This window comes from Heptranchias perlo, chromosome 40, assembly GCF_035084215.1.
Source record: "Heptranchias perlo isolate sHepPer1 chromosome 40, sHepPer1.hap1, whole genome shotgun sequence".
Taxonomy (NCBI): domain Eukaryota; kingdom Metazoa; phylum Chordata; class Chondrichthyes; order Hexanchiformes; family Hexanchidae; genus Heptranchias; species Heptranchias perlo.
Window position 1 is genome coordinate 4651438 of NC_090364.1, and position 27927 is coordinate 4679364.

Consider the following 27927-nt stretch of genomic DNA (forward strand, 5'->3'; position numbering starts at 1 on the left):
TGGCATTTTACTTTTAAGTCAAAACACTGCACTGCTGTTCCCAGGGGAGCTACCATTTTGCAGGTTATTCATTGGACTGAAATAGTGCAATACTAATTCACCGGCCTTACGGTTTAATAAAAAAAGTGAGAAAAGTTACAGCAGCTGCTATATTGAGGGGTAGAGAGTTAACATTTATGGACAGGGGAAAGAGAATTTATCACCAATGGGAACAGTAACTTGTATGCAGCTGCCTTAGTTCTAAGCTTTGGCATACCCTCCTGAAATATCTACCTCCCCTCCCAAAACAGACCTTCCCTCCCAAAACCTACCTTTTGCTCACCTGTCCTAATATCTCATTAGGAGAGACAGTGTCAAAAGAGCCCAATGTAGTTCATGTCCAATGTAAAGCAAATTCTGTTACTGGTAAATGAGCAACAGCTCAAGGTTTAAAAAAAACAAAACCAGTCAAATGTTAACTGTTTATTTAGTTACAACCACATTCCACATCAAGAGCCCAGGTCTCCTGGCTCAGTACAAAGTCACACAAATCATTCAGTAGAGGATGGGAGGTCTCAAGACTATACCCATGCAGTCAGTTTAATCACTCGCCCCCAGGGTGAGCTTGTCAAACAGGTACACTCCCATGCCATTCTCAGGGGCTCCCAATCTCTTCAGGTTGGTGATGTGATCGCCAAGCTTCTTGATCATCTTCACTTGTTCATCCAAGTAGTCAGTCTCCAGGAAGTCACACAACTGGAAGAGAATAGTTATGTCCAGCAGCAGATATCAAGGAACTTCCCCTAGAGTTTGGATTTTAATCCTCTTGGACTGGAGGATAGTCAAGTGGTACACTTCAGATTGATGGAATTACTGCATTATTAGAGTAAACTTACTGTACAACAGGTGCATAGATCCTCATGACACTTACTTCTCAATGTCCACAGTAGGTAAACCTCCCTGTCTCCACTCAAAATCCCAAGATAGACAACCCTACACAAAGCTATTGGCTCAAGAACTGTAACATTCCACCTCCAACTTATCCAAAAGCCCACATTAGAACTTACATGAGGGTCTGTCCTCTCAGTGGAGAGTTTGTGCAGATCCAGCAGACTCTGGTTCACATTCTTCTCCATCTGCAGAGCTCTCTGCATCACCTCCAGACCATTGCTCCACTCATCCTGCTCTGGCTTCTGAAAATTCAGAACATTTAAAAATTCCATGAACATCTGATGCTCTCATGGCTAACTTCATGCAAGAATTGGAGTCATGGAGATACAGTTTGTGCCCCAGATAACTGAACAATGCTAGGTGAGAAATCACCAAAACAGGTTAATACTACAAGAAATCACACCAAGATTTACAGCACTAGACAGGCCATTCAGCCCATCATGTGTTCTAGATTTGGCACACAGAGGACTCCAAATTAATTCCACTGCCCTGCCTACAAGCATAGACATGCAAGCATTATTGGTACCTGTACCTTATACAGCATGTGAGGAGTTATGTTTTATTCTCATTGACTTGAGAATGTATCAGACATTTCAGTGTTTCCCTACTGCTCCAACTGAAGGTAAAGATGTTTGACAATGTTATATTAATACCCCCACATAAGGACAATATCCTCTATAAACCCAATATTGCCACTTACTCTACTGCATGTTCATCTACTCTACCCCTTGAGGAATGGTCTTTGGTCCAACTAGTCCTTCATCACAATCTTCTTGGCTTTTGTACTGCTTATCCAGATTGGTTTTAGCAAATTGCACTCAAGGAATTATATTTCCACCCTGGTCTGTTTCTCCAACATTTTGCCATATCCAGTTTTCAACTGTGGTCCAGTCACTAATATTTCTCCACAGCTAACCTTGATGTCCTCCAGGACAATACAGCCACCACGTCGATTCTGGAATTTCATCAGTTTCTCAGCATCCTCCCATTTCTCATGCGACTGCTCCGTGAAAAACTTGGTAAAGTGACGCAGGGCAACATCATCCCGGTCAAAGTAATAGGACTGAGGAGAGAATATTGAAAACAGAATTATGTCAGACCTAGATCTCACCTACATACAGTTAGTGCTCAAAGTTTCTTCAGAAATCAGATACCATTTGTTTACTAGTAAAATTCAATTTACTTCACAAGATGTTCAATAGCTTCCCCCCTCCCCAATAGGATAATAAGTGGATCAGAGAAAAGTAGCAATTAAGGTCATGGAATTACATTTCATATCAACTCAATCTACTTTTAAGTAAGTTGTACCTCCTTTTACTCCATTCTAGTCTAAAATTAGTAGGGGAACAAGAGACAATTCTCTCATTCCAGTAAATTTACACTCTACAATCATTTAGTGTAATAGAGATCTAGGAACAGTAAAGAAAGCTTCAGCACTAGGAGTCACAACAAGAAAACTCATGAGGACCTGTCAACATTTCACTGGCTACAGTCACCCCATTGAAACTGAAAGTTGTCAAATGCTGACAAGCACTTGACCAGGTTTCTGCTCTTCTCTTACAAACTCAGGCAGCAGCTGAGCAAGGTTCATATTAAACCCCTCAATAGAGTGCAGGTGCTGTGAAGAGCAGTCCATTAACTCTACAAGATCACCCCATATTACTCACTGGCCAAAGATTTTTCTTCCCAGGGAGGTGGAAAGAAATCAAGAGAAATATACTTTAAAACCAGTTTATTGAACCAGAGAAATCCCAACTACTTAAAATGCAGTGACAATTAATCAAAAACTCACCATGGAGAGGTAAACATAGGAGGAATAGAGCTCCATATTGATCTGCTTGTTGACACCATCCTCACACTCCTTGTGGTAATTCTGACACACTTGGGAAGCCATCTTTACTATTTCTGTATTAGTACTTTTCACTATTACTCAAAAAGTTCTAGAACTACCTTCTTCCAGCAAAAGCTCTTGTATTTATACTCCTGGGACAGCCTGCATTGAGGTAATCAATGACATCACCAATGATGATTGACAATCCCCAATAGCCAATCAGGAATCACCCATGAATCCAGGCACCAATTAACAAAGGAGAGGCGGTGTGAGGGAGGGATTGATACCCAGAGCCAATCAGAGGTTAGGAATACAGGCGGATTTGGATGAACAGTCTCGGAGATGTCACTGCTTCTGGGCTCTTTGAACTCCCTCAAATCTGAAAGTGACTCTTTGTTTCAATCTCTCGGGATCATAACTTTGAATTATTTGACATTAATTTAATATTTTCACTGAAGTGGCTTTTCTTAATCTGGTCAAGTTTATTACTTTTAGTAATTGTGATAATGAGACAATATTCAAAGCAATCAAGTAGTCTTGAGTGAATTTGCAAACCAACCATTGGACAGAGAAATGGAAATTCCATCCCATGGATGGTGTGAATCGTCCCCAGTTCTAATATAGAGAATGGGTGTGTCTGAGGATTGGCAGCATGGGGGCATCAACTGGGCAAAGCATTGTGGGATGTGTCATTTTTAGTTTTGATTCTCATGAAATGTTGTTTGGTAAAATTCAGGATATTCAGCGAGAATGAGAGGGAGTGAAGATTACTGAATGCAATGTCACCCACACAAACATCTCCATTTGTGTCAGCTGTGGCTCAGTGGCAGCACTCTCACCTCAGAGTCAGAAGGTTGTGGGTTCAAGTCCCACTCCAGGGACTGGAGCACAAAGTCTAGACTGATACCTCAGTGCAGCACCATGGGAATGCTGTATAGATCGATAAGAGATTAAACTGTGGCCTTATCTGCTCATTTTGGTAGGTGTAAAAGATGCCATAGCACTAATTTGAGGAAGAGCAGGGGAGTTCGCCCCAGTGTCGTTACTAATATTTATCTTTAACCAACATAATTAAAACAGATCATCTTGTTATTATTTCTGTTTGTGCCATTTTGCTGTGAGCAAATTGGGTGCTGCATTTCCCTAATTACAACAGCAACTACATTTTGAAAGTACTTCATTGGCTGTAAACGCTTCAGGATGTCCTGAGGTTGCAATAAGACGCTATATAAATGCAAGCTTTTTCTTTCTATATCCTCTAGCATATTAGATGAGTCCTTTTATGATCAGCGTTCAATGAGGCTAAAGAATATTTGAATCTGATTGAAATGATGAGACTCTGATGTTCTCTAACAGTCTGGCTCATCACATTGGTGTTTCTCTGAGATCCAAAGTCTTGACATCTGGTTTTATTGCAAAATGGTTGAGGTTTTCAATCCTGGATTAAGTGATGAGATGTGTTCCCTTGGAATAAAACTGTTTCCCCCATCACACAATTCCTTTGAATGTAAACACAGAAATTTCTCTTCAAGAAGAACAAACATGTATTTTCTAGCCCATCACCAGGAGACGCTGCTACCAGAACTATTCTTCATTGTAATCAGACTGTAGGAAACATAACAGCAGAGAGGGAGGTGAACATTACACCTCAAAGCAAAATCAGGTCAAACAGTTAACCCCCTTTAGCCCAGTTGTGACCTCAGTGTGGGGAATGTTTGCAGCTGATCCACATCCAGGTTCAGCACAGAGTGAGCTGAAGACTTTTTGCCTGAAATATGAAGTCATCAAACCCATCAACAAATCCACACCCACTCGAACAATCGTGGCTCAGCAACGTATGAAATGTAATGACATTGATCCCCCAAAAGTGCTTGAGAGAAGCAAAGACATTAACGTGGAATGACTGAAGACTGCAATTCCATCACACCCAGTGCAATTCACAACTAAGTTCCTAAACTTGAATTGTAAACACTGGATAATTACAGCTGCAGCATCAACATTTGAATCCATTCATAGGGGTGAACGAGACAAATGGAGAACCAATAGGATTTGGAAAGGATGGAGAGTATTTAGAATGAAACGCACAATGGAACTAAAGGCAAATTGTTCAGTTCATGGAGCAGTTTATTGTATTGGGTTTATGAATTAACAGAATAGTGGGGGTGGTGGAAGTTAACCCCCCACCGAGACCTAGTGATATTTAACTGTGTTTTAAGATGTGCATTTAGTGAAATATTTGCTCCTTCCTGAACAATTACATTTTACTTGAATTCAGTTCCAGAGGAATTATTCTCCCTCCAGTACCTCACCCCATTTCTTGTTCATTGAAGATCTTAAGTAGGCAGGATTGGGGGTGGAGGGGTTAAAAGAAAAAGGAAAAAGACTCTCCACCCCCACAATCCACACAAGAGGCCAATTGCTCACCCACATCAAGGTCCTTCATGCCATGAGTTCAGGAGCTCACAATGAACTGCGACATTACTGGTACTCTAGAGCCATCATGTGCTGCTTTGCTCACAAACCTTCAGAAAGTCTATAGCAGCAGTGGTGAGTTTGGTTTAGTGAGCTCCCCAAATTAACTAAGGATCTATAGCATTTGACTTTTTAAAATCAAACCGTGAACTGCTATTCCCAATGCTGATACCATTCTTAGAGGTTGGTTATTGGACTGAAATGGTGCAATACTATTTCACTGGCATTGTGGTTTAACAAAAGAAAAAAAAGTTACAGCAGCTGATATGTTGAGTGGGTGGAGTGTTAACATTTACAGACAGGGGGGAGAGAGGATATTCACCACCCATGGGAACAGTTACTTGTATACAGCTGCCTCAGTCCTAAGCTTTGGCATTTCCTCTCAATCTCTTCCTCCCTCCGAAAACCTACCTTTTGCGCACCTGATTTAATGTCCTATTATGTGCCTGAGTGCAAATAGCCCAATGTAGTTCTTGTTAGATGTAAAGCAAATTAGGTTACTGAAAAATGAGCAAAACCACAGGAAGACAAAACCAGTCCAGTGTTCACTGTTTATTTACAGTTACTACCACATTAAGAGCCCAGCACTCAGCTCTATACAAAATCACACAAATAATCATTCAAGAGGATGGGTAGTCTCAAGACTATATAAATAATAGGCTATACCCATGCAGTCAGTTTAATCACTCTCCCCCAGGGTGAGCTTGTCAAACAGGTACACTCCCATGCCATTCTCAGGGGCTCCCAGTCTCTTCAGGTTGGTGATGTGATCTCCAAGCTTCTTGATCATCTTCACTTGTTCATCCAAGTAGTGGGTCTCCAGGAAGTCACACAACTGGAAGAAGAGATGGAGAATAGTTATGTCCAGCAGCAGATAGCAAGGAATTTCCCCTAGAGTTTGGATTTTAATCCTCTTGGACTGGAGGATAGTCAGGTGGTACACTTCAGATTGATGGAATTACTGCTTTATTAGAGTAAATGTACTGTACAACAGGTGCATAGATCCTGATGACACTTAATTCTCAACATCCACAGTAGGTCAACCTTCCTGTCCCCACTCAAAAAATATCCAAGATAGACATCCCTAAACAAAGCTATTGGGTATGAAGATCTTCATAGGCTCAAGAACTAACATTCCAGCACCTCCAACTTACACAAAGGCCCACATTAGAACTTACATGAGGGTCTGTCCTCTCAGTGGACAGTTTGTGCAGATCCAACAGACTCTGGTTCACATTCTTCTCCATCTGCAGAGCTCTCTGCATCACCTCCAGACCATTGCTCCACTCATCCTGCTCTGGCTTCTGAAAAGGAAACAGGTCTCACCCAGATCACTTACAATGGATTAAACAAAATACACAAGAAAGTATTGAAGGAAAATAGGAGTTCAAAAAGCAAATCAGATGTCTATGTTACCATCAACCAATGTCACAATGTGGAATTACTGAATTAAGCCACAGGAGTCAAATGAGAACTAATTGCTACAGAAAGTATTTGAAACCAACAGTCCAAGGGGAGCCACATAAAAGACCACTCATTTATTAAATCAAACCTTGATGTCCTCAAAGATGATTGGGCCCCCACGCTGATTCTGGAATTTCAGCAGTTTCTCAGCATGCTCCCGTTCCTCATGTGACTGCTTCTTGAAGAACTCAGCAAAGTGACGCAGGGCAACATCATCCCGGTCAAAGTAATAGGACTGTGGAGAGAATTTTAAATATATCATGCTAGACCTAGATTACAATATACAATTCCAAATTGTTATTTTTCCTCAAGATATTATTTGCATTCAAAAATAGTTACTATTTGTTAACTAGCAAAATTCAATTTACTTCACTCTGTTGGGAAGCTTCCAATCATTATATAAGGAAACAGGATAAAGATTGAAGCAGCAAAAAAAAGTTAGGGATTACATTTCACATCAAGTCAAACTCAACTCCTGAGTAAGTTGTACCTCCTTTTACTCCATTCTAATCTAAAATTGGTGGAGGATAAGAGAAAGCTCCTTCCAGTAGTTTTACACTCTGCAATTTAGTGTAAGAGATCAAGGCACAGTGAAGGCTTCAACACTAGGATTCTCAAGGCAAGAAAACTAGTGAGGACCTGTCAACATTTCACTGGCTAGTCACCCCATTGAAACTGAAAGTTGTCAAATGTTGACAAGCACTTGACCAGGTTTCTGCTCTTCCAGATCAGCCATGATCTTATTGAATAGCAAAGCAGGCTCAAGGGGCCTATTGGCCTACTCATGCTCCTATTTCTGATGTTCTTATTAAACTCAGGCTGCAGCTGAGCCAGGTTCATTGTTGAGGGGTTTAATACAAGTGCAGCTGCTGAAAAGGAGCACCCCATTAACTCAACAAGATCACCTTGTATTACACACCAGAAGTGTTCACTGCCCCAAGATTTTTCTTCCCAGGGAGGTGAAACAAAGCCAAGAGAAAGCATTTAAAGCCAGTTTGTTGAACTACAGAAAATCTAACTACTTAACAAAAAATACAATTAATATAAGACTCACCATGGAGAGGTAAACATAGGAAGAATAGAGCTCCATATTGATCTGTTTGTTGACACCATCCTCACACTCCTTGTGGTAGTTCTGACACACTTGGGAAGCCATCTTTACTATACCTTATGTTTTCACTATCACCTGGACAGTTCTACATCTACCCTCTTCCCTCCCAAGCTCTTGTATTTATACTACTGGGACAGCCCGCATTGAAGCAAGGAATGACATCACCAATGATGATTGACAATTCCCGATAACCAATCAGGAATCGTCCATGAATCCAGGCACCAATTAACAAAGGACAAGGGCGTGGTGGAGGAGAGGTTGATACCCAGAGCCAATCAGAGCTTTGGAATACAGGCTGGTTTGGGTGATTGGTCTCAGTGATATCACTGCTTTTTTTTGGACGAAAATAATTCTAAGATGGGGCACTTGTGTAACTGTCTTGAGACCCAGTGTCACCTGTATTTTTTTTTGGACATCTTGATTTCTTTATCACGATATCAAACAAAACCAGAATCAAATTATAACTTTATTGTTAGAGTCGAGGATTCGCTCCAGTCCCTGCTGCTCCCACCAGTCGCGGAAAGCCTCAACCATAACGGCAGACACGGAATGCTCTTCTCCAGGGCCAAGTGGGCGCAGAGAATGCTGCGGACGAGAGTCGGAGCGACCGCCCCCACAGGCCGTGTCCGTCTTGTACCTGTGGATGGTCACCTTTGGTGCTTTTTGGGTTCTTTGACCTCCCTCATAGTGCCTCTTTGTATAAATCTCTCAGAATCACAACTTTGAATTATTTGATAATAATTTGATATTTTCACTGAAGTGGCTTTTCATAATCTGGTCAAGTTTATTACTTGCAAGTAACAGTGATGATGAGACAATATTCAACGCAATCAAGTCATCTTGAGTGAATTTGCAAACCAAATCTTGGACAGAGAAATGGAAATTCCATCCCATGGATGGTGTGAATCGTCCCCAGTTCTAATATAGAGAATGGGTGTGTCTGAGGATTGGCAGCATGGGGGCATCAACTGGGCAAAGCATTGTGGGATGTGTCATTTTTAGTTTTGATTCTCATGAAATGTTGTTTGGTAAAATTCAGGATATTCAGCGAGAATGAGAGGGAGTGAAGATTACTGAATGCAATGTCACCCACACAAACATCTCCATTTGTGTCAGCTGTGACTCAGTGGCAGCACTCTCACCTCAGAGTCAGAAGGTTGTGGGTTCAAGTCCCACTCCAGGGACTTGAGCACAAAGTCCAGGCTGATACTTCACCACAGCACCCAGTGAGTGCTGTACAGTCGGATGAGACATTAAACCGAGGCCCCGTCTGCTCACTTAGGATGTAAAAGATCCCATGGCACTAATTTGAGTGAGAGAAGGGGAGTTCTCCCTGGTGTCTCTGCAAATATTTATCCCTCAACCAATGTAATTAAAACAGATTATCTAATCAATATTTCATGCTGTTTGTGGGATCTTGCTGTGGCCATATTGGTTGCTGCGTTTCCAACATTACAACAGTGAGTACATTTCAAAAGTACTTATTGGCCGTGCTTCATTGTAATCAGATTATAGGGAACGGATCAGCACAGAGTGAGCTGAACATTGGCCTGTTTTCCATTTGAGGTGTAAACAGTTAACCCCCATTAGCCCAGTTGTGACCTCCGTGTGGGGAATGTTTGCAGTTGATCCTCATCCAGGTTCAGCACATCGAGTGAGCTGAATACTTTTTGCTCGAAATATGAAGCCGTCAAAGCCATCAGCAAATCCAACCGACTCGTACAATTGTGGCTCAGCAATGAATGAAATGTGGTGAAATTGATCCCCCAAAAGTGCTTTTGAGAGAAGCAGACATTAACGTGGAACGACTGAAGACTGCAATTCCATCACACCCAGTGCAGTTCACAACTCAGTTCCTAAACTTCACTTGTAAACACTGGATAATTACAGATACAGCATCAACATTTGATCCATTCATAGGGTTGAAGGTGACAAATGGAGAACCAATAAGATTTGGAAAGGATGATTAGTATTTGGTATGAAATGCACAATAGGACCAAATACAAATTGATACATTTCAGGTTGGAGCTGATTGTATTGGGTTTATGAATTGATGGGACAGGGATGTGGAAGGATTTTGCAGGAGAAATATCGATTTAACTTGAAATCAAAAAGCAAATTTAAACAATGAAATATATTTACTCCTTCCAAAAGGATTTCAGTTGCACAGATATTACTCTCCCATGAGGACCTTACTCAATTGCTTCTCATGAGATCAACAGTGAGTGTTGCAGGTTCTTTACCTGGACAGTGGGTGCACACATGGGGCAAAAAAAAAGTTTTTAATCAAACCCTAACTTCTCCACCGAATCTATACTGTCCCCTAAGAAGCCAGTGGATACAAAGCAAATGTGCCAATGTTCATTGCCTCCCTCCCCCAAGTACACTGAGTTCACATTACTGGTCTGTAATTGTTTGACCACTAAGCTTACTGGAAAGCCCAGAGCAGCAATGATGAGTTTGGTTTCATGAGCTCCCTCCAGTGTATCCCATAGCAATAACTTTTTTAAAATGGGATTGTTCAGTGGACTGATCTGGTTTAACATAAAATATCAAGAAAATGAGCTTAACACAATGTTACAGTCGCTGATATCTTGTCCTGGGGTGGGGATGTTTAAAAAGGAAGATGCCTTTTTGGAAAGAGAATATTCAGTGGTAACAGTAACTTGTATTAAAACCAGCAAAGATTGGAATGTGCTGTTAGTATTCAAGGTAAACACAGAATTGAAATTAGATAGTCAACATCCAAGTCAATAAATTGGAATTACTACAGGAATGGCAGGGGAGGGGGGGGTTAAATTGACAATGGACTGACTCTTACACTGCCCAATGTAATTGTTAGATGTAAACTAAATTAGGTTACTGAAAAATCAGCATCCACTCAATTTGAGACAACAAAATCCAGTTCAACAATTTATTGACAGTTCCTATTACATTTCACAAGAGCCCCGGTCTCAGTTCTTTGTACAAAGCCACATAAGTCATGACTGCTACAGGATGGGGGAGTGTCAAGACAACATGAACAGGAGCACTAATAAACTTTATCCCTGCAGTCAGTTTAATCACTCTCCCCCAGAGTGAGCTTGTCAAACAGGTACACTCCCATGCCATTCTCAGGGGCTCCCAGTCTCTTCAGGTTGGTGATGTGATCTCCAAGCTTCTTGATCATCTTCACTTGTTCATCCAAGTAGTGGGTCTCCAGGAAGTCACACAACTGGAAGAAAAGATAGAGAATAGTTATGTCCAGCTGCAGATAGCAAGGCATTTGCCAGAGTTTGGAATTTAATCCTCTTGGACTGGAGGATAGTCAAGTGGAACACTTCAGATTGATGGAATTACTGCATTATTAGAGTAAACTTACTGTACAACAGGTGCATAGATCCTCATGACACTGGGACACACTTACCTCTCAATGGCCACAGTAGGTCAACCTCCTTATCCTGTCTCCCCTCAAAAAAATCCAAGGTAGACATCCCTCCACAAAGCTATTGGGTATAAAGATCTTAATAGACTCAAGCACTGTAACATTCCATCTCCAACTTACCCAAAGACCCACATTAAGGACTTACATGAGGGTCTGTCCTCTCAGTGGACAGTTTGTGCAGATCCAGCAGACTCTGGTTCACATTCTTCTCCATCTGCAGAGCTCTCTGCATCACCTCCAGACCATTGCTCCACTCATCTTGCTCTGGCTTCTGAAATGGGAATCAAGGGTCAGCCAGATCACTTACAATGGATTAAACAAAATACATGACAAAGTATTGAAGGAAAATAGGAGGAGTTCAAAAAAGCAAATCAGATGTCCATGTTACCATCAACCAATGTCAAGAATATAGAATGACTGAATTAAGTAACTGGAGTCAAATAAAAAATAATTGCTGTAGAAAATATTTGAAATAATCAGTCCAAGGGGAGCCACATAGAAGACCACTCATTTATTAAATCTAACCTTGATGTCCTCCAAGATGATTCGGCCTCCACGCTGACTCTGGAATTTCAGCAGTTTCTCAGCGTGCTCCCGTTCCTCATGTGACTGCTCCTTGAAGAACTCAGCAAAGTGACGCAGGGCAACATCATCCCGGTCAAAGTAATAGGACTGTGGAGAGAATTTTAAATAAATCATGCTAGACCTAGATTACAATTACAAATTTTTCATTCCTTTTTCCTCAAGATATTAATTGCTTTCAAAAATAATTACCATGTTAACTCACAAAATTCAAATTACTTCACTTTCATTTGGTGAGCTTCCCTTCCCCATAAAGGACAGAATAAAGAGTCAAGCAGCAAAAAAAAACTACTAATGTTTGGGATTACATTTCACATCAAGTCAAACTCAACTCCTGAGCAAGTTGTACCTCCTTTTACTCTCCATTCTAATCTAAAATTGATTGAGGACAAAAGAAAGTTCCTTCATTCTTGTAGTTTTACACTCTGCAATTTAGTGTAATAGAGATCTCAGCACAGTGAAGAAATCACTAGGATTCTCAAGGCAAGAAAACTAGTGAGGACCTGTCAACATCTCACTGGCTACAGTCACCCCATTGAAACTGAAAGTTGTCAAGTGTTGACAAGCACTTGACCAGGTTTCTGCTCTTCTCTTACAAACTCAGGCTGCAGCTGAGCCAGGTTCATATATTAAACCCCTCAATAGAGTGCAGCTGCTGTAAGGAGCAGTCCATTAACTCAACAAGATCACCTTGTATTACACACCAGAAATGCTCACTGCCCCAAGATTTTTCTCCCCAGGGAGGTGGAACAAAGCCAAGAGAAAGAGTTTAAAGCCAGTTTGTTGAACTACAGAAATTCTAACCACTTACAAAACAGTGACTATTAATACAAGACTCACCATGGAGAGGTAAACATAGGAGGAATAGAGCTCCATATTGATCTGTTTGTTGACACCATCCTCACATTCCTTGTGATAGTTCTGACACACTTGGGACTCCATCTTTCCTGTATCCTATGTTTTCACTATCACCTGGACAGTTCGACAACTACCCTCTTCACTCCCAAGCTCTTGTATTTATACTACTGGGACAGCCAGCATTGAAGCAAGGAATGACATCACCAATGATGATTGACAATCCTCGATAACCACTCAGGAATCGTCCATGAATCCAAGCACCAATTAACAAAGGACAGGGTAAAAAAGAAAAAAAACAAAGGACAGGGGCATTGTGGAGAAGGGATTGATACCCAGAGCCAATCAGAGCTTGCGTGTTTGGTCTTGGTGATATCAATGCTTTTTGACTAAAATAATTCTAAGATGGGGTACTTTTTTTGTGCAGGTCAGTGAGCTCTGAAGGGACGGTGGGACTGGCCTGAGGTACTGGTGCCGGCTGGTTGACGGACCAATCATTCCCTCGGTGCTCTGTGGCCATGGATCACTCGAATCCCCACACGGGCTCCAAACTCCAGTTAAACTTTCCCATTTGGAACTAATTGTCCAAACACGAATAAGATTGAAAGTTTGTTATTCTCTAGGTTGACTTTTTATTAGTGATGTTCGTCTAGTTTTCTTTTCTTCTTCTTTGTTTTCGGCCCCCCTTTTATAAGAAGTATGGTGGGAGGGGGGTGGTTAGGGAGTGTTTTTATGTGCAGCAAATCAATAAACCCAAAATAAGTGTCAAATTCTAATTTTATTGTATTGATCCAGGATGCACTCCAATCCCTCCGGTGCCCACCGGTCGCGGAAAGCCTCAAGCATAACGGCAGACACCGCGTGCTCCCTCTCCAGGGCCATCCAGTCGCAGAGAATGCCGTAGACGAGATTCAGAGCGACCGCCCCCACGTACCGCGTCCAGCCTGGACCTGTGGATGGTCACCTTTGGTGCTTTTTGAGTTCTTTGACCTCCCTCAAAGTGCCTCTTTGTATCAATCTCTCGAAATCACAACTTTGAACTATTTGGTAACAACTTGATATTTCCACTGAAGTGGCTTTTCATACACTGGTCAAGTTTATTACTTTAAGTAATTGTGATGCTGAGACAATATTCAATGCAATCAAGTCGTCGAATTTTCAAAGACATTAACGTGGAATCACCGAAGACTGCAATGTCATCGTACCCACTGCAGTTCACAACTGAGCTTGTAAACTTCACTTGTAAACACTGGATAATCACAGCTGCAGCATCAATATTTGAATTCATTCATTGGGGTGACGGAGACAAATGGAGAACCAATAGGATTTGGAAAGGATGATTGTTATTTGGTATGAAATATACAATAGGACTAAATACAAATTGATATATTTATGGAGGAGCTGATTGTATTGAGAACAGGGATATGGCGGGAGTTTGTCAAAATATCTATAACTTCATTCAAATTATTTGCTTCCAGAAGGATTACATGTCACTGGAGTACAATCCCACAGGTATTACTCTCCCTTGAGTCCCTCACCCAATGGCTTAATCATGAGGGTGGTGGCAGTAGAAAGTGAGTTCATAGAACCAAGCCCAATCCTCTCCCCACTGGGAATCCATACTTTCTCCATAGAGGTCAGTGGATAGTCAGCAAATGTGGCAATTCTGGTTGATTTTACCACTGCCCCCCCCCTCCTCACCCAAGGGAAGTCTCCTTACCTTTAGGAGTTCACACAATACTGGTCTGTATAGCAGTTATCTGCTGCTTTACCACACAGCTTGCCCAACCATCTACAGTAATGATGAGTTTGGTTTAGTGAGCTCCCTCCAGTGTATCCCACAGTAATAACTGAATGAGATCTGTAGCAGCTTTATTTAAAAACCCTTAGTAAACACCTCATCCAAGGGCAGATACCTTCCTTAAATAGGATTGTTCATTGGACTGAAATTATTTAACACTAGCACACTTCCTTGGTGTTTTTCAACCAGGGAAAAACATTACAGCAGCTGATATTTTGTTGCACGGAGGGGTTAAAGAAAGTTGCCATTTTTGCAAGGAGAATATTCATCACCAATGGTAGCAGTAACTTGTATCACAGCATTGCATTCAAACCAGCAGTGAAGAGCAATGTTTGAAATGCACAAATACAATCAAGGTACACAGAATTAAAATTAGATCTTCAACATGTGGCCCTGAACATCAAAGTCAATAAATTGGAATGACCCCAGCAGGGGAAAAAAATTTACAAGGTCTTAATCCCATGAAGTTGTTCCACAGCCTAGTGTAATTCTTGTTTGACAGAAACTAAATGTTAAATTAAGTGATTGCTTATTTTTTCAAGTTATTACACAACAAAATCCAGTTCAATGTTAACAGTTTATTTTCAGTTACGATTACATTTCAAATCAAGACCCCAGGTCTCAGCTTTGTACAAAGTCACAAAAGTCATAACTGTGACAGGATGGGGGTCTCACACACATTATATAAACAGGAGCACGACCAAAGCTTTATTCCTGCAGTCAGTTTAATCACTCTCCCCCAGGGTGAGCTTGTCAAACAGGTACACTCCCATGCCATTCTCAGGGGCTCCCAGTCGCTTCAGGTTGGTGATGTGATCTCCAAGCTTCTTGATCATCTTCACTTGTTCATCCAAGTAGTGGGTCTCCAGGAAGTCACACAACTGGAAGAAAAGATGGAGAATAGTTATGTCCAGCAGCAGATAGCAAGGAACTTCCCCTAGAGTTTGGATTTTAATCCTCTTGAACTGGAGGATAGTCAAGTGGTACACTTCAGATTGATGGAATTACTGCATTATTAGAGTAAACTCACTGTACAACAAGTGCATAGATCCTCATAACACTGGGACACACTTACTTGTCAATGGCCACAGTAGGTCAAACTCCCTGTTCTGTCTCCACTCAAAAATCCAAGATAGACATCCCGACACAGCTATTGGGTATGAAGATCTTAATAGACTCAAGAACTGTAACATTCCACCTCCATCTTACCCAACGGCCCACATTAAAAACTTACATGAGGGTCTGTCCTCTCAGTGGACAGTTTGTGCAGATCCAGCAGACTCTGGTTCACATCCTTCTCCATCTGCAGAGCTCTCTGCATCACCTCCAGACCATTGCTCCACTCATCCTGCTCTGGCTTCTGAAAAGGAATCAAGTCTCAGCCAGATAACTTACAATGGATTAAACAAAACCACATGAGAAAGTATTGAAGGAAAATAGGATTGCAAAAGCAATCAGATGTCCATGTTACCAAGGACCAATGTCACAAGAATATAATTTTACTATATTAAGCCACTGAAGTCAAATTGGAACTAATTGCTACAGAAAGCATTTGAAACAATCAGTCCAAGGTGAGCCACAGAAAACCACTCATTTGTTAAATCAAACCTTGATGTCCTCCAAGATGATTCGGCCTCCACGCCGATTCTGGAATTTCAGTAGTTTCTCAGCGTGCTCCCGTTCCTCATGTGACTGCTCCTTGAAGAACTCGGCAAAGTGACGCAGGGCAACATCATCCCGGTCAAAGTAATAGGACTGTGGAGAGAATTTTAAAACTATCACAAGACAAAATTATGTGTTATTTTTCTACAGTTAGATATTAATTGCTTTCAAAAATAGTTACCATTTGTTAACTCGCAAAACTCAATTTACTTCACTATGTTGGTTCACTGCCCCACCCTATAAAAGGCAGGATTAAGATTCAACAAGCCAAAGACACACTAAAGTTTGGGATTACATTTCAGGTCAAGTCAAACTCAACTCCCTGAGCAAGTTGTATCTCCTTTTACTCCCCATTCTAATCTAAAATTAATGGAAGACAAGAGAAAATTCCTTCATTCCTGTAGTTCTACAATCATTTCATGTAAGAGATCAAGGCACAGTGAAAGCTTCATCACTGGGATTCTCATAGTACTTCACTAGGAAATAAAAAAGGCAAGAAAACTAGTGAGGACTTGCCCAAAAAGATCAGGTACAGTAGCATTGTGGTTATGTTACTGGACCAGTAATTCAGAGACAGGAGCTCAATTCCACCACAGGAGCTGGGAATTTAAGCTCAGTTAATTAAAATACAAATCAGAATAAAAAGCTAGCATCAGTAATGACCATGAAACTACTGGATTGTCATAAAAATCCCATCAGGTTCACTAATGACCTTTAGGGAAGGAAATTTGCAAGTAATAAACTTAGCCAGATTATGAAAAGCAACTTCAGTGAAAATATCAAAAAATTCAAAGTTATGATTCCAAAAGATTTATGCAAAGAGGCACTTTTAGGGAAGTCAAAGAACCCAAAAAGCATCAAAGGTGACCATCCACAGGTCCTGGCTGGATGCGGCCCGTGGGGGCGGTCACTCCGATGGATTCTTATAGTGGCCTCGCAAGTCACTCAGTTGTACAATCCTACAATAAAGAAACTGCAGCATCTCACAACCACCTTCTCAAGAGCAATTAGGGATGGGCAATAAATGCTGGCCTTACCAGTGACACCCACATCCCATGGATAACAAAAAAAATCACTGGCTGCAGGCAGCAACTGAGCCAGGTTCATAGATTAAACCCCTCAATAGAGTGCAGACACCACAAGGAGCAGTCCATTAACTCAACAAGATCACCTTACATAAAACAGTCAGCATTCACTGTCCAAAAATTATATTCCCCAGGGAGAGGGAAAAAGAACTTGAGAAATAGAGTTTAAAGCCAGTTCATTAAACTGGAAAAATTCCAACTACTTAGAATGCAGTGATATGTAATAAAAGACTCACCATGGAGAGATAAACATAGGAGGAATAGAGCTCCATATTGATCTGCTTGTTGACACCATCCTCACACTCCTTGTGATAGTTCTGACACACTTGGGAAGCCATCATCTATTTCTGTTTTCACTCTTCACTATCACCTGGACAATTCTAGAACTACCCTCTTCACTCACAAGCTCTTTCATTTATACTATTGGGACAGCCGACATTTGAGCAAGGAATGACATCACCAATGATGATTGACAATCCCTGATAGCCAATCAGGAATCTTCCATAAATCCAGGCACCAATTAACAAAGGAGAAGGGGTGTGGGGGAGGGGTTGATACCCAGAGCCAATCAGAGCTTTGGAATACAGGCTGGTTTGGGTGATTGGTCTCGGTGATGTCACTGCTTTATGGGTTGTTTTTCCCTCTTTTCTTCTGTTTGACTAAAATAATTCTAAGATGGGACACTTGTGTTGCTGTCTTTAGACCCAGTGTCACCTGTATTTTTGTCACCTTCATTTCTTTATTACGAAATCCAACAAAACCAGAATCAAATCATAACTTTATTGTCGGAGTCGAGGACGTACTCCGAGCTCTGCGCCTCCCACCGGTCTCGGAAAGCCTCAAGTTTACCAGCAGACACCGTGTGCTCCCTCTCCAGGGCCACCCGGGCGCAGAGAATGCTGCGGAGCGAGGCAGAGAGACGGAGCGACCGCCCCCACGGGCCGCATCCAGCCAGGACCTGTGGATGGTCACCTTTGATGCTTTTTGGGTTCTTTGACCTCCCTGAAAGTGCCTCTTTGTATAAATCTTTCAGAATCACAACTTTGTATTTTTTGATAATTTAATATTTTCACTGAAGTTGCTTTTCATAATCTGGCCAAGTTTATTACTTGTAAGTAATTGTGACACTGAGACAATATTCAATGCAATCAAGTCATCTTGAGTGAATTTGCAAACCAACCATTGGACAGAGAAATGGAAATTCCATCCCATGGATGGTGTGAATCGTCCCCAGTTCTAATATAGAGAATGGGTGTGTCTGAGGATTGGCAGCATGGGGGCATCAACTGGGCAAAGCATTGTGGGATGTATCATTGTTTTGGTTTTGATTCTCATGAAATGTTGTTTGGTAAAATTCAGGATATTCAGCGAGAATGAGAGGGAGTGAAGATTACTGAATGCAATGTCACCCACACAAACATCTCCATTTGTGTCAGCTGTGACTCAGTCGTTGCACTCTCACCTCAGAGTCAGAAGGTTATGGGTTCAAGTGCCAATCCATAGACTTGAGGAAAAAGTCCAGGCTGACTGTGGGAGTGCTGCAGTGTCGGAGATAGAGTCTTTCATTAAACAGAGGCCCAGTCTGCCCTCTCAGGTGGATGTAAAAGGTTCCTAAGCACTATTTTGAGGAAGAGCAGGGGAGTTCTCCCCAGTGTCTTGGCCAATGTTTCTCTCTCAAACAACACCACTAAAACAGATCATCTGGTCTTTATTTCATTGCTGTTTGTGGGATCTTCCTGTGGGCAAATTCACTTCTGCATTACAACACTTCAAAAGTACTTCATTGGCCGCGCTTCTTTGTGGTCAGACTGTAGGAAACGTATCAGCACGGAGTGGGGTGAACTTTGATCAAAATTTTTTTTGAGGTGTAAACACTTAACCCCCATTAGCCCAGTTGTGACCTCAGTGTGGGGAATGTTTGCAGCTGATCCACATCCAGATTCAGCACAGAGCGAGCTGAAAACTTTTTGTCTGAAATATGAAGTCGTGAAACCAGTCAACAAATCCACACCGACTCGTACAATCGTGTCACAGCAACGTATGAAATGTGGTGACATTGATGCGCCAAAAGTGCTTTTGAGAGATTCAAAGACATTAATGTGGAATGACTGAAGACTGCAATTCCATCACACCCAGTGCAGTTCACAACTAAGATCCAAAACTTGAATTGTAAACACTGGATAATTACAGCTGCAGCATCAACATTTGAATCCATTCATGGGGGTGAAGGAGACAAATGGAGAACCAGTTGGATTTGGAAAGGATGGTGAGTATGTGGAATGCAATGCACAATGGGATGAAAGTCAAATTGTTAATTTCATGGAGGAATTGCTTGTATTGGGTTTATGAATTAGTGGAACAGTGGGGGTGGTGGAAGTTCCCCCCCCCAGGTGAACTAGTTGTAGTTAACTTGGTGTTTAAAGATGTTCATTGAATGAAATATTTGCTCCTTCCTGTAAGATTGCATTTTGCTTGACTTCAGTGGCACAGGGATTATTCTCCCTCCAATTCTTCACCCAATTTCTTGCACATGTTGGGTTAGACAGGCAGGTTTAGGGTCGAGGGGGGAAAAGGAGGTAGAAAATTCTCCATATGAGGGCGGTGGAAGAATGAAAAAAAAAATCACAACTTACCACCCCCAGAATCTACACTTCCACCCAAGAGCAATTGTTGTTATTGGCGGCTCACCCAAGTCTAATCCCGTTGGTTGCATGAGTTTCGGCAGCTCACAGTGAATTTAGACACGACTGGTTCTGTCGAGCCATCATGTGCTACTTTGCTCACAAACTTTCAGAGTCTATAACAGCAGTGATGAGTTTCATTGAGTGAGCTCCCTCTAATTAGTAACAGAAGATCTATAGCATTTTACTTTTTTTTTTAAGTAAAAAGTCCTGCACTGCTATTCCCAGGGCAAATACCATTCTTACAGATTGCCCATTGGACTGAAATGGTGCAACACTAATTCACTGGCATTGTGGTTTAACAAAAAAATTACAGCAGCTGATTGGCAGGTGGATAGTTAACATTAATGGTCAGGGGAGAGAGAGGATGTTCATGACCAATGGGAACAGTTACTTGTATGCAGCTGCCTCACTTCTGAGCTTTGGCATTTCCTCCCTCCTGCTCACCTGTCCTAATGTCTCATTATGTGAGAGTGTCAAACATGCCAACATCGTTCTTGTTAGATATAAAGCAAATTAAATTACTAATAAATAAGCAACAGCTCAGAATTTTAACAAGAAGACAAAACCAGTCTAATGTTCACTGTTTATTTACAGTTACTACCACATTCCACATCAAGAGCCCAGGTCTCAGTCTGTATAAAAAGTCAGACAAGTCATCATATAATCCAGGGTATGAGACCTCCCATCTTCTACTGAATAAACAGGAGCACTAAACAATAAGATTTATTCCTGCATACAATTTAATCACTCTCCCCCAGGGTGAGCTTGTCAAACAGGTACACTCCCATGCCATTCTCAGGGGCTCCCAGTCTCTTCAGGTTGGTGATGTGATCTCCAAGCTTCTTGATCATCTTCACTTGTTCATCCAAGTAGTGGGTCTCCAGGAAGTCACACAACTGGAAGAAGAAGATGGAGAATAGTTATGTCCAGCAGCAGATATCAAGGAACTTCCCCTAGAGTTTGGATTTTAATCCTATTCGACTGGAGGATAGTCAAGTGGTACACTTCAGACTGATGGAATTACTGCATTAATAGAGTAAACTTACTGTATGACAGGTGGATAGATCCTCAAGTCACTGGGACACTGTCCTCTCAATGTCCACGGCAGGACAACCTCCCTATCTCACTCAAAAAAAATCCAAGATAGACATCCCCACACAAAGTTAGAGTATGAAGATCTTAATCTCAAGAAATAACACTCCACCTTCAACTTACCCAAAAGGCTCTCATTGAAAGCATTAGGAACTTACATGAGGGTCTGTCCTCTCAGTGGACAGTTTGTGCAGATCCAGCAGACTCTGGTTCACATCCTTCTCCATTTGCAGAGCTCTCTGCATCGCCTCCAGACCATTGCTCCACTCATCCTGCTCTGGCTTCTGAAATGGGAATCAAATCTCACCCAGATCACTCAATAGATTAAACAAAATACATGAGAAAGTTTTGAAGGAAAAGAAAAGTTCAAACAGCAAAGCAGATGTCCATGTTACAATCAACCAATGTCACAATATAGACTGTCTGAATTAAGCCACTGGAGTTAAATTGGAACTAATTGCTATAGAAAGTATTTGAAATAGTCAGTCCAAGGGGAGCCACATCGAAGACCACTCATTTTTAAATCAAACCTTGATGTCCTCCAAGATGATTCGGCCTCCACGCTGATTCTGGAATTTCAGCAGTTTCTCAGCGTGCTCCCGTTCCTCATGTGACTGCTCCTTGAAGAACTCAGCAAAGTGACGCAGGGAAACATCATCCCGGTCAAAGTAATAGGACTGTGGAGAGAATTTTAAATATATCATGCTGGACCTAGACTACAATATGCAATTCCAAATTTTTCATTACTGTTTCCTCAAGATATTAATTGCTTTCAAAAATAATTACCATGATAACTAGCATCATTTAATTTATTTCACTATGTTTGGCTAGCTGCCCTTCCCCATAAAAGACAGGATGAAAAGTGTCAAGCAGCAAAAAGTGTGTTTGAGATTACATTTCAGATCAAGAGAGAGTCAACTCTGAGCAAGTTGTACCTCCTTTTACTCTCCATTCTAATCTAAAATTGATGGAGGAAAAGAGAAAATTCTTTCATTACAGTAGTTTTACACTCTGCAATTTAGTGTAATAGAGATCTAGGCACAGTGAAGAATTAATCACTAGGATTCTCAAGGCAAGAAAACTAGGTGAGGACCTGTCAACATTTCACTGGCTACAGTCACCCCATTGAAACTGAAAGTTGTCGAATGTTGACAAGCACTTGACCAGGTTTCTGCTCTTCTCTTACAAACTCAGGCAGCAGCTGAGCCAGGTTCATATATTAAACCCCTCAATAGAGTGCAGCTGCTTCAAGGAGCAATCCATTAACTCACCAAGATCACCTTGTATTGCACACCAGAAATACTCACTGCCCCAAGATTTTTCTTCCCAGGGAAGTGGAACAAAGCAAAGAGAAAAAAAATTTTAAAGCCAGTTTGTTGAACTACAGAGATTCTAACTACTTACAAAACAGTGACAATTAATACAAGACTCACCATGGAGAGGTAAACATAGGAGGAATAGAGCTCCATATTGATGTGTTTGTTAACACCATCCTCACACTCCTTGTGGTAGTTCTGACACACTTGGGAAGCCATCTTTACTATATCCTATATTTTCACAATCATCTAAACCGTTCTTCAACTAACCTCTTTTATTACAAGCTCTTGTATTTATACTACTGGGACAGCCTGCATTGAAGCAAGGAATGACATCACCAATGATGATTGACAATCCTCGATAACCACTCAGGAATCGTCCATGAATCCAAGCACCAATTAACAATGGAGAGGGGCATTGTGGAGGAGGGATTGATACCCTGAGCCAATCAGAGCTTTGGAATACAGGCCGGTTTGGCTGATTGGTCTCGGTGATATCACTGCTTTTTTTTTTCACTACAATAATTCTACTGGAGTGCATCCTGGACAAGAATAATAAAATTATAATTTGAACTTGTTTTGGTTTTTCTTTGGGATTTTCACACATAAACACACCCTAAACCCCCACCTTCTTATAGAAGGGGGTCCTAAAATCACAAAAAAATAGAAAAAAACCCAAAGAAAATAACTCTAAGATGGGGCACTTTTTCTTTGTGCAGATCAGTGAGCTCTGAAGTGACGGTGGGACTGGCCTGAGGTACTGGTGTCGGCTGGTTGACGGACCAATCATTCCCTCGGTGCTCTGTGGCCATGGATGACTCGAATCTCCACACGGGCTCCAAACTCCAGAAAAACTTTCCCGTTTGGAGCTAATTGTCCAAACACGAATAGGATTGAAAGTTTTTTTTTCTCCAGGTTGACTTTTCATAAGTGAGGTTCATCTAGTTTTCTTTTTTTTCCTTTGTTTTTGGCCCCCCTTTGATAAGAAGAGGAGGTTAGGGAGTGTTTTTATTTGCAGCAAATCATTAAACCAAAAATAAGAGTCAAATAATAATTTTATTATATTGATGCAGGATGCACTCCAATCCTTGCGGTGCCCACCGGTCGCGGAAAGCCTCAAGCGTACCGGCAGACACCGCGTGCTCCATCTCCAGGGCCACCCGGGTGCAGAGAATGCCACGAATCCGAGTCGGAGCGACCGCCCCACAGGCCGCGTCCAGCCTGGACCTGTGGATGGTCACCTTTGGTGCTTTTTGAGTTCTTTGACCTCTGTCAAAGTGCCTCTTTGTATTAATCTCTCAATCACAACTTTGAACTATTTGATATTTCCACTGAAGTGGCTTTTCATAATCTGGTCAAGTTTATTACTTGTAAGTAATTGTGACACTGAGACAATATTCAATGCAATCAAATCATCTTGAGTGAATTTGCAGACATTAACATGGAATGACTGAAGACTGCAATTCCATCACACCCAGTGCTGTTCACAACTAAGTTCCTAAACTTGACTTGTAAACACTGGATAATTACAGCTGCAGCATCAACATTTGATCCATTTATAGGGGTGAAGGAAACAAATGGAGAACCAATAGGATTTGGAAAGGATGATTACTATTTGGTGTGAAATGCACAATCAGACTAAATACAAATTGATACATTTTAGGGAGGAGCTGATTGTATTGGTTTATAATTTGATGGAACAGGGTTGTGGAAGGGTTTTGCAGGAGAAATATCTATTTAGCTTTGTTTAAATTTGCTTTTTTATTTAATTGAATGTATTTACTCCTTCCTGAAGGAGTTCAGTTGCACAGATATTACTCTCCCTTGAGGACCTTACTCAATTACTTCTCATGAGATCAACAGTGAGTGTTGCAGGTTCTTTACCTGGACGGTGGGTGCACACATGGTGCAAAAAAAATTCTTAATCAAACCGTAACTTCTCCCCCACCGAATCTATACTGTCCCCTAAGAAGCCAGTGGATACTAAGCAAATGTGCCAATGTTCATTTCCTCCCTCCCCCAAGTACTCTGAGTTCATATTACTGGTCTGTACTTGTTTGACCACTAAATTTACTAGAAAGCCCAGAGCAGCAATGATGAGTTTGGTTCCATGAGCTACCTCCAGTGTATCCCACAGCAATAACTAAATGAGATCTGTAGCAACTCAATTTAATACCTGGACTTCTTATCGCAGGGCAAAAGTCTGGTTTAAAATGGGATTGTTCAGTGGACTGATCTGGTTTAACATTAGCTCATTATCCTGATATTTTAACAATGTTACAGTAGCTGATATCTTGTCCTGGGGATGGGGATGTTTTAAAAGGAAGATGCCATTTTGGAAAGAGAATATTCAGTGGTAACAGTAACTTGTATTAAAACCAGCAAAGATTGGAATGTGCTATGAACATTCAAGGTAAACACAGAATTGAAATTAGATCTTCAACATGTGATCCTGAACATCCAAGTCAATAAACTGGAATTACTACAGGAATGGGGGTTAAATTGACAATGGACTGAACCTTACAATGAAGCACTTACACTGCCCAATGTAATTGTTAGATGTAAACTAAATTAGGTTAGTGAAAAATCAGCAACCACTCAATTTGAGACAACAAAATCAAGTTCAATGTTGAACAGTTTATTTCCAGTTAGTGACAGTTACTATTACATTTCACATCAAGAGCCCAGGTCTCAGCTTTGTGCAAATCAAAAAAGTAATCACTTCTACAGGATGGGGGTCTCGCACACATTATATAAACAGGAGCATGAACAATCTTTATCCCTGCAGCAGTTCAATCACTCTCCCCCAGGGTGTGCTTGTCAAACAGGTACACTCCCATGCCATTCTCAGGGGCTCCCAGTCTCTTCAGGTTGGTGATGTGATCGCCGAGCTTCTTGATCATCTTCACTTGTTCATCCAAGTAGTGAGTCTCCAGGATGTCACACAACTAGGAAGAAATATTTTCATTAAGGCAGCTATTTGACCAGATTGCTTTTCAGAATCTATTCACTGTCTCCTACTTCAATGCTAATGTAAGTTGCCATTGCACCAGTCAACTCCTACTCCAAACCTTACCACCTGGCTTTGATTTCAGATCGGTTCGATATCTGCCCCTCACCAAAACTGGTACTAATAGTAAGGTGTCCATCAAGCAGAACAAACAGATGGACTAATGAGAATTAATTACTGAAAATCTTCCCATAGAATCAATCCAGTCCACCAGGCTTAGAAGTGAAAAGCCATCAAACAGAATTTGGTCTGATGGTTGAAGAATGGCAGTGGCTGAGACAACCTGAAGTTATCAACAAATATATATTAATACCACAAGGTATTAAGGACTTACATGAGGGTCTGTCCTCTCAGTGGACAGTTTGTGCAGATCCAGCAGACTCTGGTTCACATTCTTCTCCATCTGCAGAGCTCTCTGCATCGCCTCCAGACCATTGCTCCACTCATCCTGCTCTGGCTTCTGAAAGTTCAGGAGATGCAAAATTCCATTAACACCTGATGCTCTCATTGCTAACTTCATGCAAGAATTGCAGTTATGGAGATATAGTTTATACTCCAGATAACTGAACAAAGATGAGAAATCACACCAAGATTCAGTACATTGACAGCACAAAACAGGCCATTCAGCCCATCATGTGTCCTAGATTTGAAAGAGGAATCCAAATTAATTCCACTGCCCTGCCTGCAAGCATGGACATGCAAGTATTATTGGTACCTGGACCTCCTAAAGCTTGAAAGGAGTGATGTTGTATTAATCAATGAGAATAAATTATTGATATCAAGTCTAACATTTCAATGTTTCCCTACTTCACTTGAGGCAAAGGATGTAGGACAATGTTACATTAATACAACCACATAAGGACAATATTCTCTATAAATCCAATATTGCCACCATCTACTTCATGTTTATCTACTCTGCCCCTTGAGGAATGGTCTTTGGTCCAGGGTCAAACTATTCCCTCATCACAACAATCTTCTTGGCTTTTGTACCTCTTATCCCTATAGGTTTTAGCAAATTGCACTCAAGGAATTATATTTCCAACCTGATCTGTTCCTCCAATGTCCTGCCAGATCTAGTTTTCAACTGTGGTCCAGTCACTAATATTTCTCCACAGCTAACCTTGATGTCCTCCAGGACAATTCGGCCACCACGTCGATTCTGGAATTTCATCAATTTCTCAGCGTGCTCCCAGTTCTCATGCGACTGCTCCTTGAAAAACTTGGTAAAGTGACACAGGGCAACAACATCCCGGTCAAAGTAATAGGACTGTGGAGAGAATATTGAAAAGATCATGTCAGACCTAGATCTCACCTCCATACAATTAGTGCTCAGTTTTAGAAATTAGAAACCATTTGTTTACAAGTGAAACAAAATTTATTTCTCAACATATTCAATGGCTTCCCCCTCCCCAATAGGATAATGAATGGATCAGAGAAAAGTAACAATTAAGGTCAGGGATTATATTTCCTCTCAACTCAAACTCTACTTCCGAGCAATTTGTACCACATTTACTTTCCATTCTAATCTAAAATTAGTGGAGAAACAAGGGACAATTACTCCATTCCCCAGTAGTTTTACACTCTGCAATCATTTAGTGTAATAGAGATCTAGGCACAGTAAAGAAAGCTTCATCACTAGGAGTCTCAAGGCAAGAAAACTAGTGAGGACCTGTCAACATTTCACTGACTGCAGTCACCCCATTGAAACTGAAATTGGACAAATGCTGACAAGCACTTGACCAGGTTTCTGCATTTGTTACAAACTCAGGCAGCAGCTGAACCAGGAGTATATTAAACCCCTCAATAGAGTGCAACTACTGCAAGGAGCAGTCCATTAACTCAACAAGATCACCCTGTATTACACACTGGAAGTACTCACTGGCCAAAGCTTTGTCTTCCAAGGGAGGTGGAAAGAAAACAAGAGAAACATACTCTAAAGCCAGTTTATTGAACTGGAGAAATTCCAACTACTTAGAATGCAGTGGCAATTAATAAAAGACTCACCATGGAGAGGTAAACATAGGAGGAATAGAGCTCCATATTGATCTGCTTGTTGACACCATCCTCACACTCCTTGTGGTAATTCTGACACACTTGGGATGCCATTATCACTATTTCAATATTAGTACTTTCAACTATTACTCAAGAAGTTCTCAAACTAACCTCTTCTCTCACAAGCTCTTGTATTTATATGACTGGGATTGCCTGCATTTTGGTCAGCAATGGCATCACCAATGATGATTGACAATCCCCAATAGCCAATCAGGAATCGTCCATTGAACCAATTAACAGAGAGGCAGTGTGGGGAGGGGTTGATACCCAGAGCCAATCAGAGGTTTGGAATAAAGGCCAATTTGGATAATCAGTCTCGGTGATGTCACTGCTTTTGGGGTCTTTGACGTCGCTCAAATCTGAAAGTTTCTCTTTGTTTAAATCTCTCAGAATGACAACTTTGAATTATTTGATAATAATTTGATATTTTCACTGATGTGGCTTTTCATAATCTGGTCAAGTTTATTACTTGTTAGCAATTGTGATGTTGAGACAATATTCAGAGGAATCAAGTAGTCTTGAGTGAATTTGCAAACCAACCATTGGACAGAGAAAT

At 41.2% G+C, this 27927-nt stretch overlaps 6 protein-coding genes across 6 annotated transcripts; all 6 read right to left on the minus strand.

The window, feature by feature from the left end:
* Positions 1 to 449: 449 nt before the first annotated feature.
* Positions 450 to 2865, minus strand: LOC137305557 (ferritin heavy chain B-like). Its single transcript, XM_067974415.1, has 4 exons — positions 2723 to 2865; positions 1847 to 1993; positions 1047 to 1172; positions 450 to 735 (listed from the first exon to the last, which is right to left on the minus strand). The coding sequence occupies exons 1-4, from the start codon at positions 2822 to 2824 to the stop codon at positions 580 to 582; spliced, it is 531 nt and encodes a 176-aa protein (XP_067830516.1). The 5' UTR covers positions 2825 to 2865; the 3' UTR covers positions 450 to 579.
* A 2905-nt stretch (positions 2866 to 5770) lies between these two features.
* LOC137305559 (ferritin heavy chain, oocyte isoform-like) lies at positions 5771 to 7890 on the minus strand. Its single transcript, XM_067974417.1, has 4 exons — positions 7752 to 7890; positions 6786 to 6932; positions 6412 to 6537; positions 5771 to 6068 (listed from the first exon to the last, which is right to left on the minus strand). The coding sequence occupies exons 1-4, from the start codon at positions 7851 to 7853 to the stop codon at positions 5913 to 5915; spliced, it is 531 nt and encodes a 176-aa protein (XP_067830518.1). The 5' UTR covers positions 7854 to 7890; the 3' UTR covers positions 5771 to 5912.
* Positions 7891 to 10708: 2818 nt separating this feature from the next.
* LOC137305560 (ferritin heavy chain, oocyte isoform-like) lies at positions 10709 to 12792 on the minus strand. The gene is made up of 4 exons (XM_067974418.1): positions 12655 to 12792; positions 11758 to 11904; positions 11378 to 11503; positions 10709 to 11022 (listed from the first exon to the last, which is right to left on the minus strand). The coding sequence occupies exons 1-4, from the start codon at positions 12754 to 12756 to the stop codon at positions 10867 to 10869; spliced, it is 531 nt and encodes a 176-aa protein (XP_067830519.1). The 5' UTR covers positions 12757 to 12792; the 3' UTR covers positions 10709 to 10866.
* Positions 12793 to 15033: 2241 nt separating this feature from the next.
* On the minus strand, positions 15034 to 17593 carry LOC137305552 (ferritin heavy chain B-like). Its single transcript, XM_067974411.1, has 4 exons — positions 17454 to 17593; positions 16079 to 16225; positions 15705 to 15830; positions 15034 to 15351 (listed from the first exon to the last, which is right to left on the minus strand). The coding sequence occupies exons 1-4, from the start codon at positions 17556 to 17558 to the stop codon at positions 15196 to 15198; spliced, it is 534 nt and encodes a 177-aa protein (XP_067830512.1). The 5' UTR covers positions 17559 to 17593; the 3' UTR covers positions 15034 to 15195.
* A 2873-nt stretch (positions 17594 to 20466) lies between these two features.
* LOC137305565 (ferritin heavy chain B-like) lies at positions 20467 to 22563 on the minus strand. The gene is made up of 4 exons (XM_067974422.1): positions 22427 to 22563; positions 21524 to 21670; positions 21152 to 21277; positions 20467 to 20797 (listed from the first exon to the last, which is right to left on the minus strand). Exons 1-4 carry the CDS (start codon positions 22526 to 22528, stop codon positions 20642 to 20644), a joined length of 531 nt encoding a protein of 176 aa, XP_067830523.1. The 5' UTR covers positions 22529 to 22563; the 3' UTR covers positions 20467 to 20641.
* Positions 22564 to 24926: 2363 nt separating this feature from the next.
* On the minus strand, positions 24927 to 27473 carry LOC137305558 (ferritin heavy chain B-like). Its single transcript, XM_067974416.1, has 4 exons — positions 27324 to 27473; positions 26440 to 26586; positions 25654 to 25779; positions 24927 to 25257 (listed from the first exon to the last, which is right to left on the minus strand). Exons 1-4 carry the CDS (start codon positions 27423 to 27425, stop codon positions 25102 to 25104), a joined length of 531 nt encoding a protein of 176 aa, XP_067830517.1. The 5' UTR covers positions 27426 to 27473; the 3' UTR covers positions 24927 to 25101.
* Positions 27474 to 27927: the final 454 nt, after the last annotated feature.

What these genes read in the sequence shown, in the direction of transcription:
- LOC137305560 (XM_067974418.1), bottom strand. Translation starts at nt 12,756, where the DNA reads ATGGAGTCCCAAGTGTGTCAGAACTATCACAAGGAATGTGAGGATGGT. An exon ending in CCTATGTTTACCTCTCCATG is followed by an intron (nt 11,905 to 12,654) that starts GTGAGTCTTGTA and finishes TTCTCTCCACAG; the next exon opens with TCCTATTACTTTGACCGGGA. An exon ending in TCATCTTGGAGGACATCAAG is followed by an intron (nt 11,504 to 11,757) that starts GTTAGATTTAAT and finishes TTCCCATTTCAG; the next exon opens with AAGCCAGAGCAAGATGAGTG.
- LOC137305558 (XM_067974416.1), bottom strand. Translation starts at nt 27,425, where the DNA reads ATGGCATCCCAAGTGTGTCAGAATTACCACAAGGAGTGTGAGGATGGT. An exon ending in CCTATGTTTACCTCTCCATG is followed by an intron (nt 26,587 to 27,323) that starts GTGAGTCTTTTA and finishes TTCTCTCCACAG; the next exon opens with TCCTATTACTTTGACCGGGA. An exon ending in TTGTCCTGGAGGACATCAAG is followed by an intron (nt 25,780 to 26,439) that starts GTTAGCTGTGGA and finishes CTGAACTTTCAG; the next exon opens with AAGCCAGAGCAGGATGAGTG.
- LOC137305559 (XM_067974417.1), bottom strand. Translation starts at nt 7,853, where the DNA reads ATGGCTTCCCAAGTGTGTCAGAACTACCACAAGGAGTGTGAGGATGGT. An exon ending in CCTATGTTTACCTCTCCATG is followed by an intron (nt 6,933 to 7,751) that starts GTGAGTCTTATA and finishes TTCTCTCCACAG; the next exon opens with TCCTATTACTTTGACCGGGA. An exon ending in CTGAGAGGACAGACCCTCAT is followed by an intron (nt 6,069 to 6,411) that starts GTAAGTTCTAAT and finishes CTCTTCTTCCAG; the next exon opens with TTGTGTGACTTCCTGGAGAC.
- LOC137305557 (XM_067974415.1), bottom strand. Translation starts at nt 2,824, where the DNA reads ATGGCTTCCCAAGTGTGTCAGAATTACCACAAGGAGTGTGAGGATGGT. An exon ending in TTGTCCTGGAGGACATCAAG is followed by an intron (nt 1,173 to 1,846) that starts GTTAGCTGTGGA and finishes CTGAATTTTCAG; the next exon opens with AAGCCAGAGCAGGATGAGTG. An exon ending in CTGAGAGGACAGACCCTCAT is followed by an intron (nt 736 to 1,046) that starts GTAAGTTCTAAT and finishes ATTCTCTTCCAG; the next exon opens with TTGTGTGACTTCCTGGAGAC.
- LOC137305565 (XM_067974422.1), bottom strand. Translation starts at nt 22,528, where the DNA reads ATGGCTTCCCAAGTGTGTCAGAACTACCACAAGGAGTGTGAGGATGGT. An exon ending in CCTATGTTTACCTCTCCATG is followed by an intron (nt 21,671 to 22,426) that starts GTGAGTCTTGTA and finishes TTCTCTCCACAG; the next exon opens with TCCTATTACTTTGACCGGGA. An exon ending in CTGAGAGGACAGACCCTCAT is followed by an intron (nt 20,798 to 21,151) that starts GTAAGTTCCTAA and finishes TTCTTCTTCCAG; the next exon opens with TTGTGTGACTTCCTGGAGAC.
- LOC137305552 (XM_067974411.1), bottom strand. Translation starts at nt 17,558, where the DNA reads ATGATGGCTTCCCAAGTGTGTCAGAACTATCACAAGGAGTGTGAGGAT. An exon ending in CCTATGTTTATCTCTCCATG is followed by an intron (nt 16,226 to 17,453) that starts GTGAGTCTTTTA and finishes TTCTCTCCACAG; the next exon opens with TCCTATTACTTTGACCGGGA. An exon ending in TCATCTTGGAGGACATCAAG is followed by an intron (nt 15,831 to 16,078) that starts GTTTGATTTAAC and finishes ATTCCTTTTCAG; the next exon opens with AAGCCAGAGCAGGATGAGTG.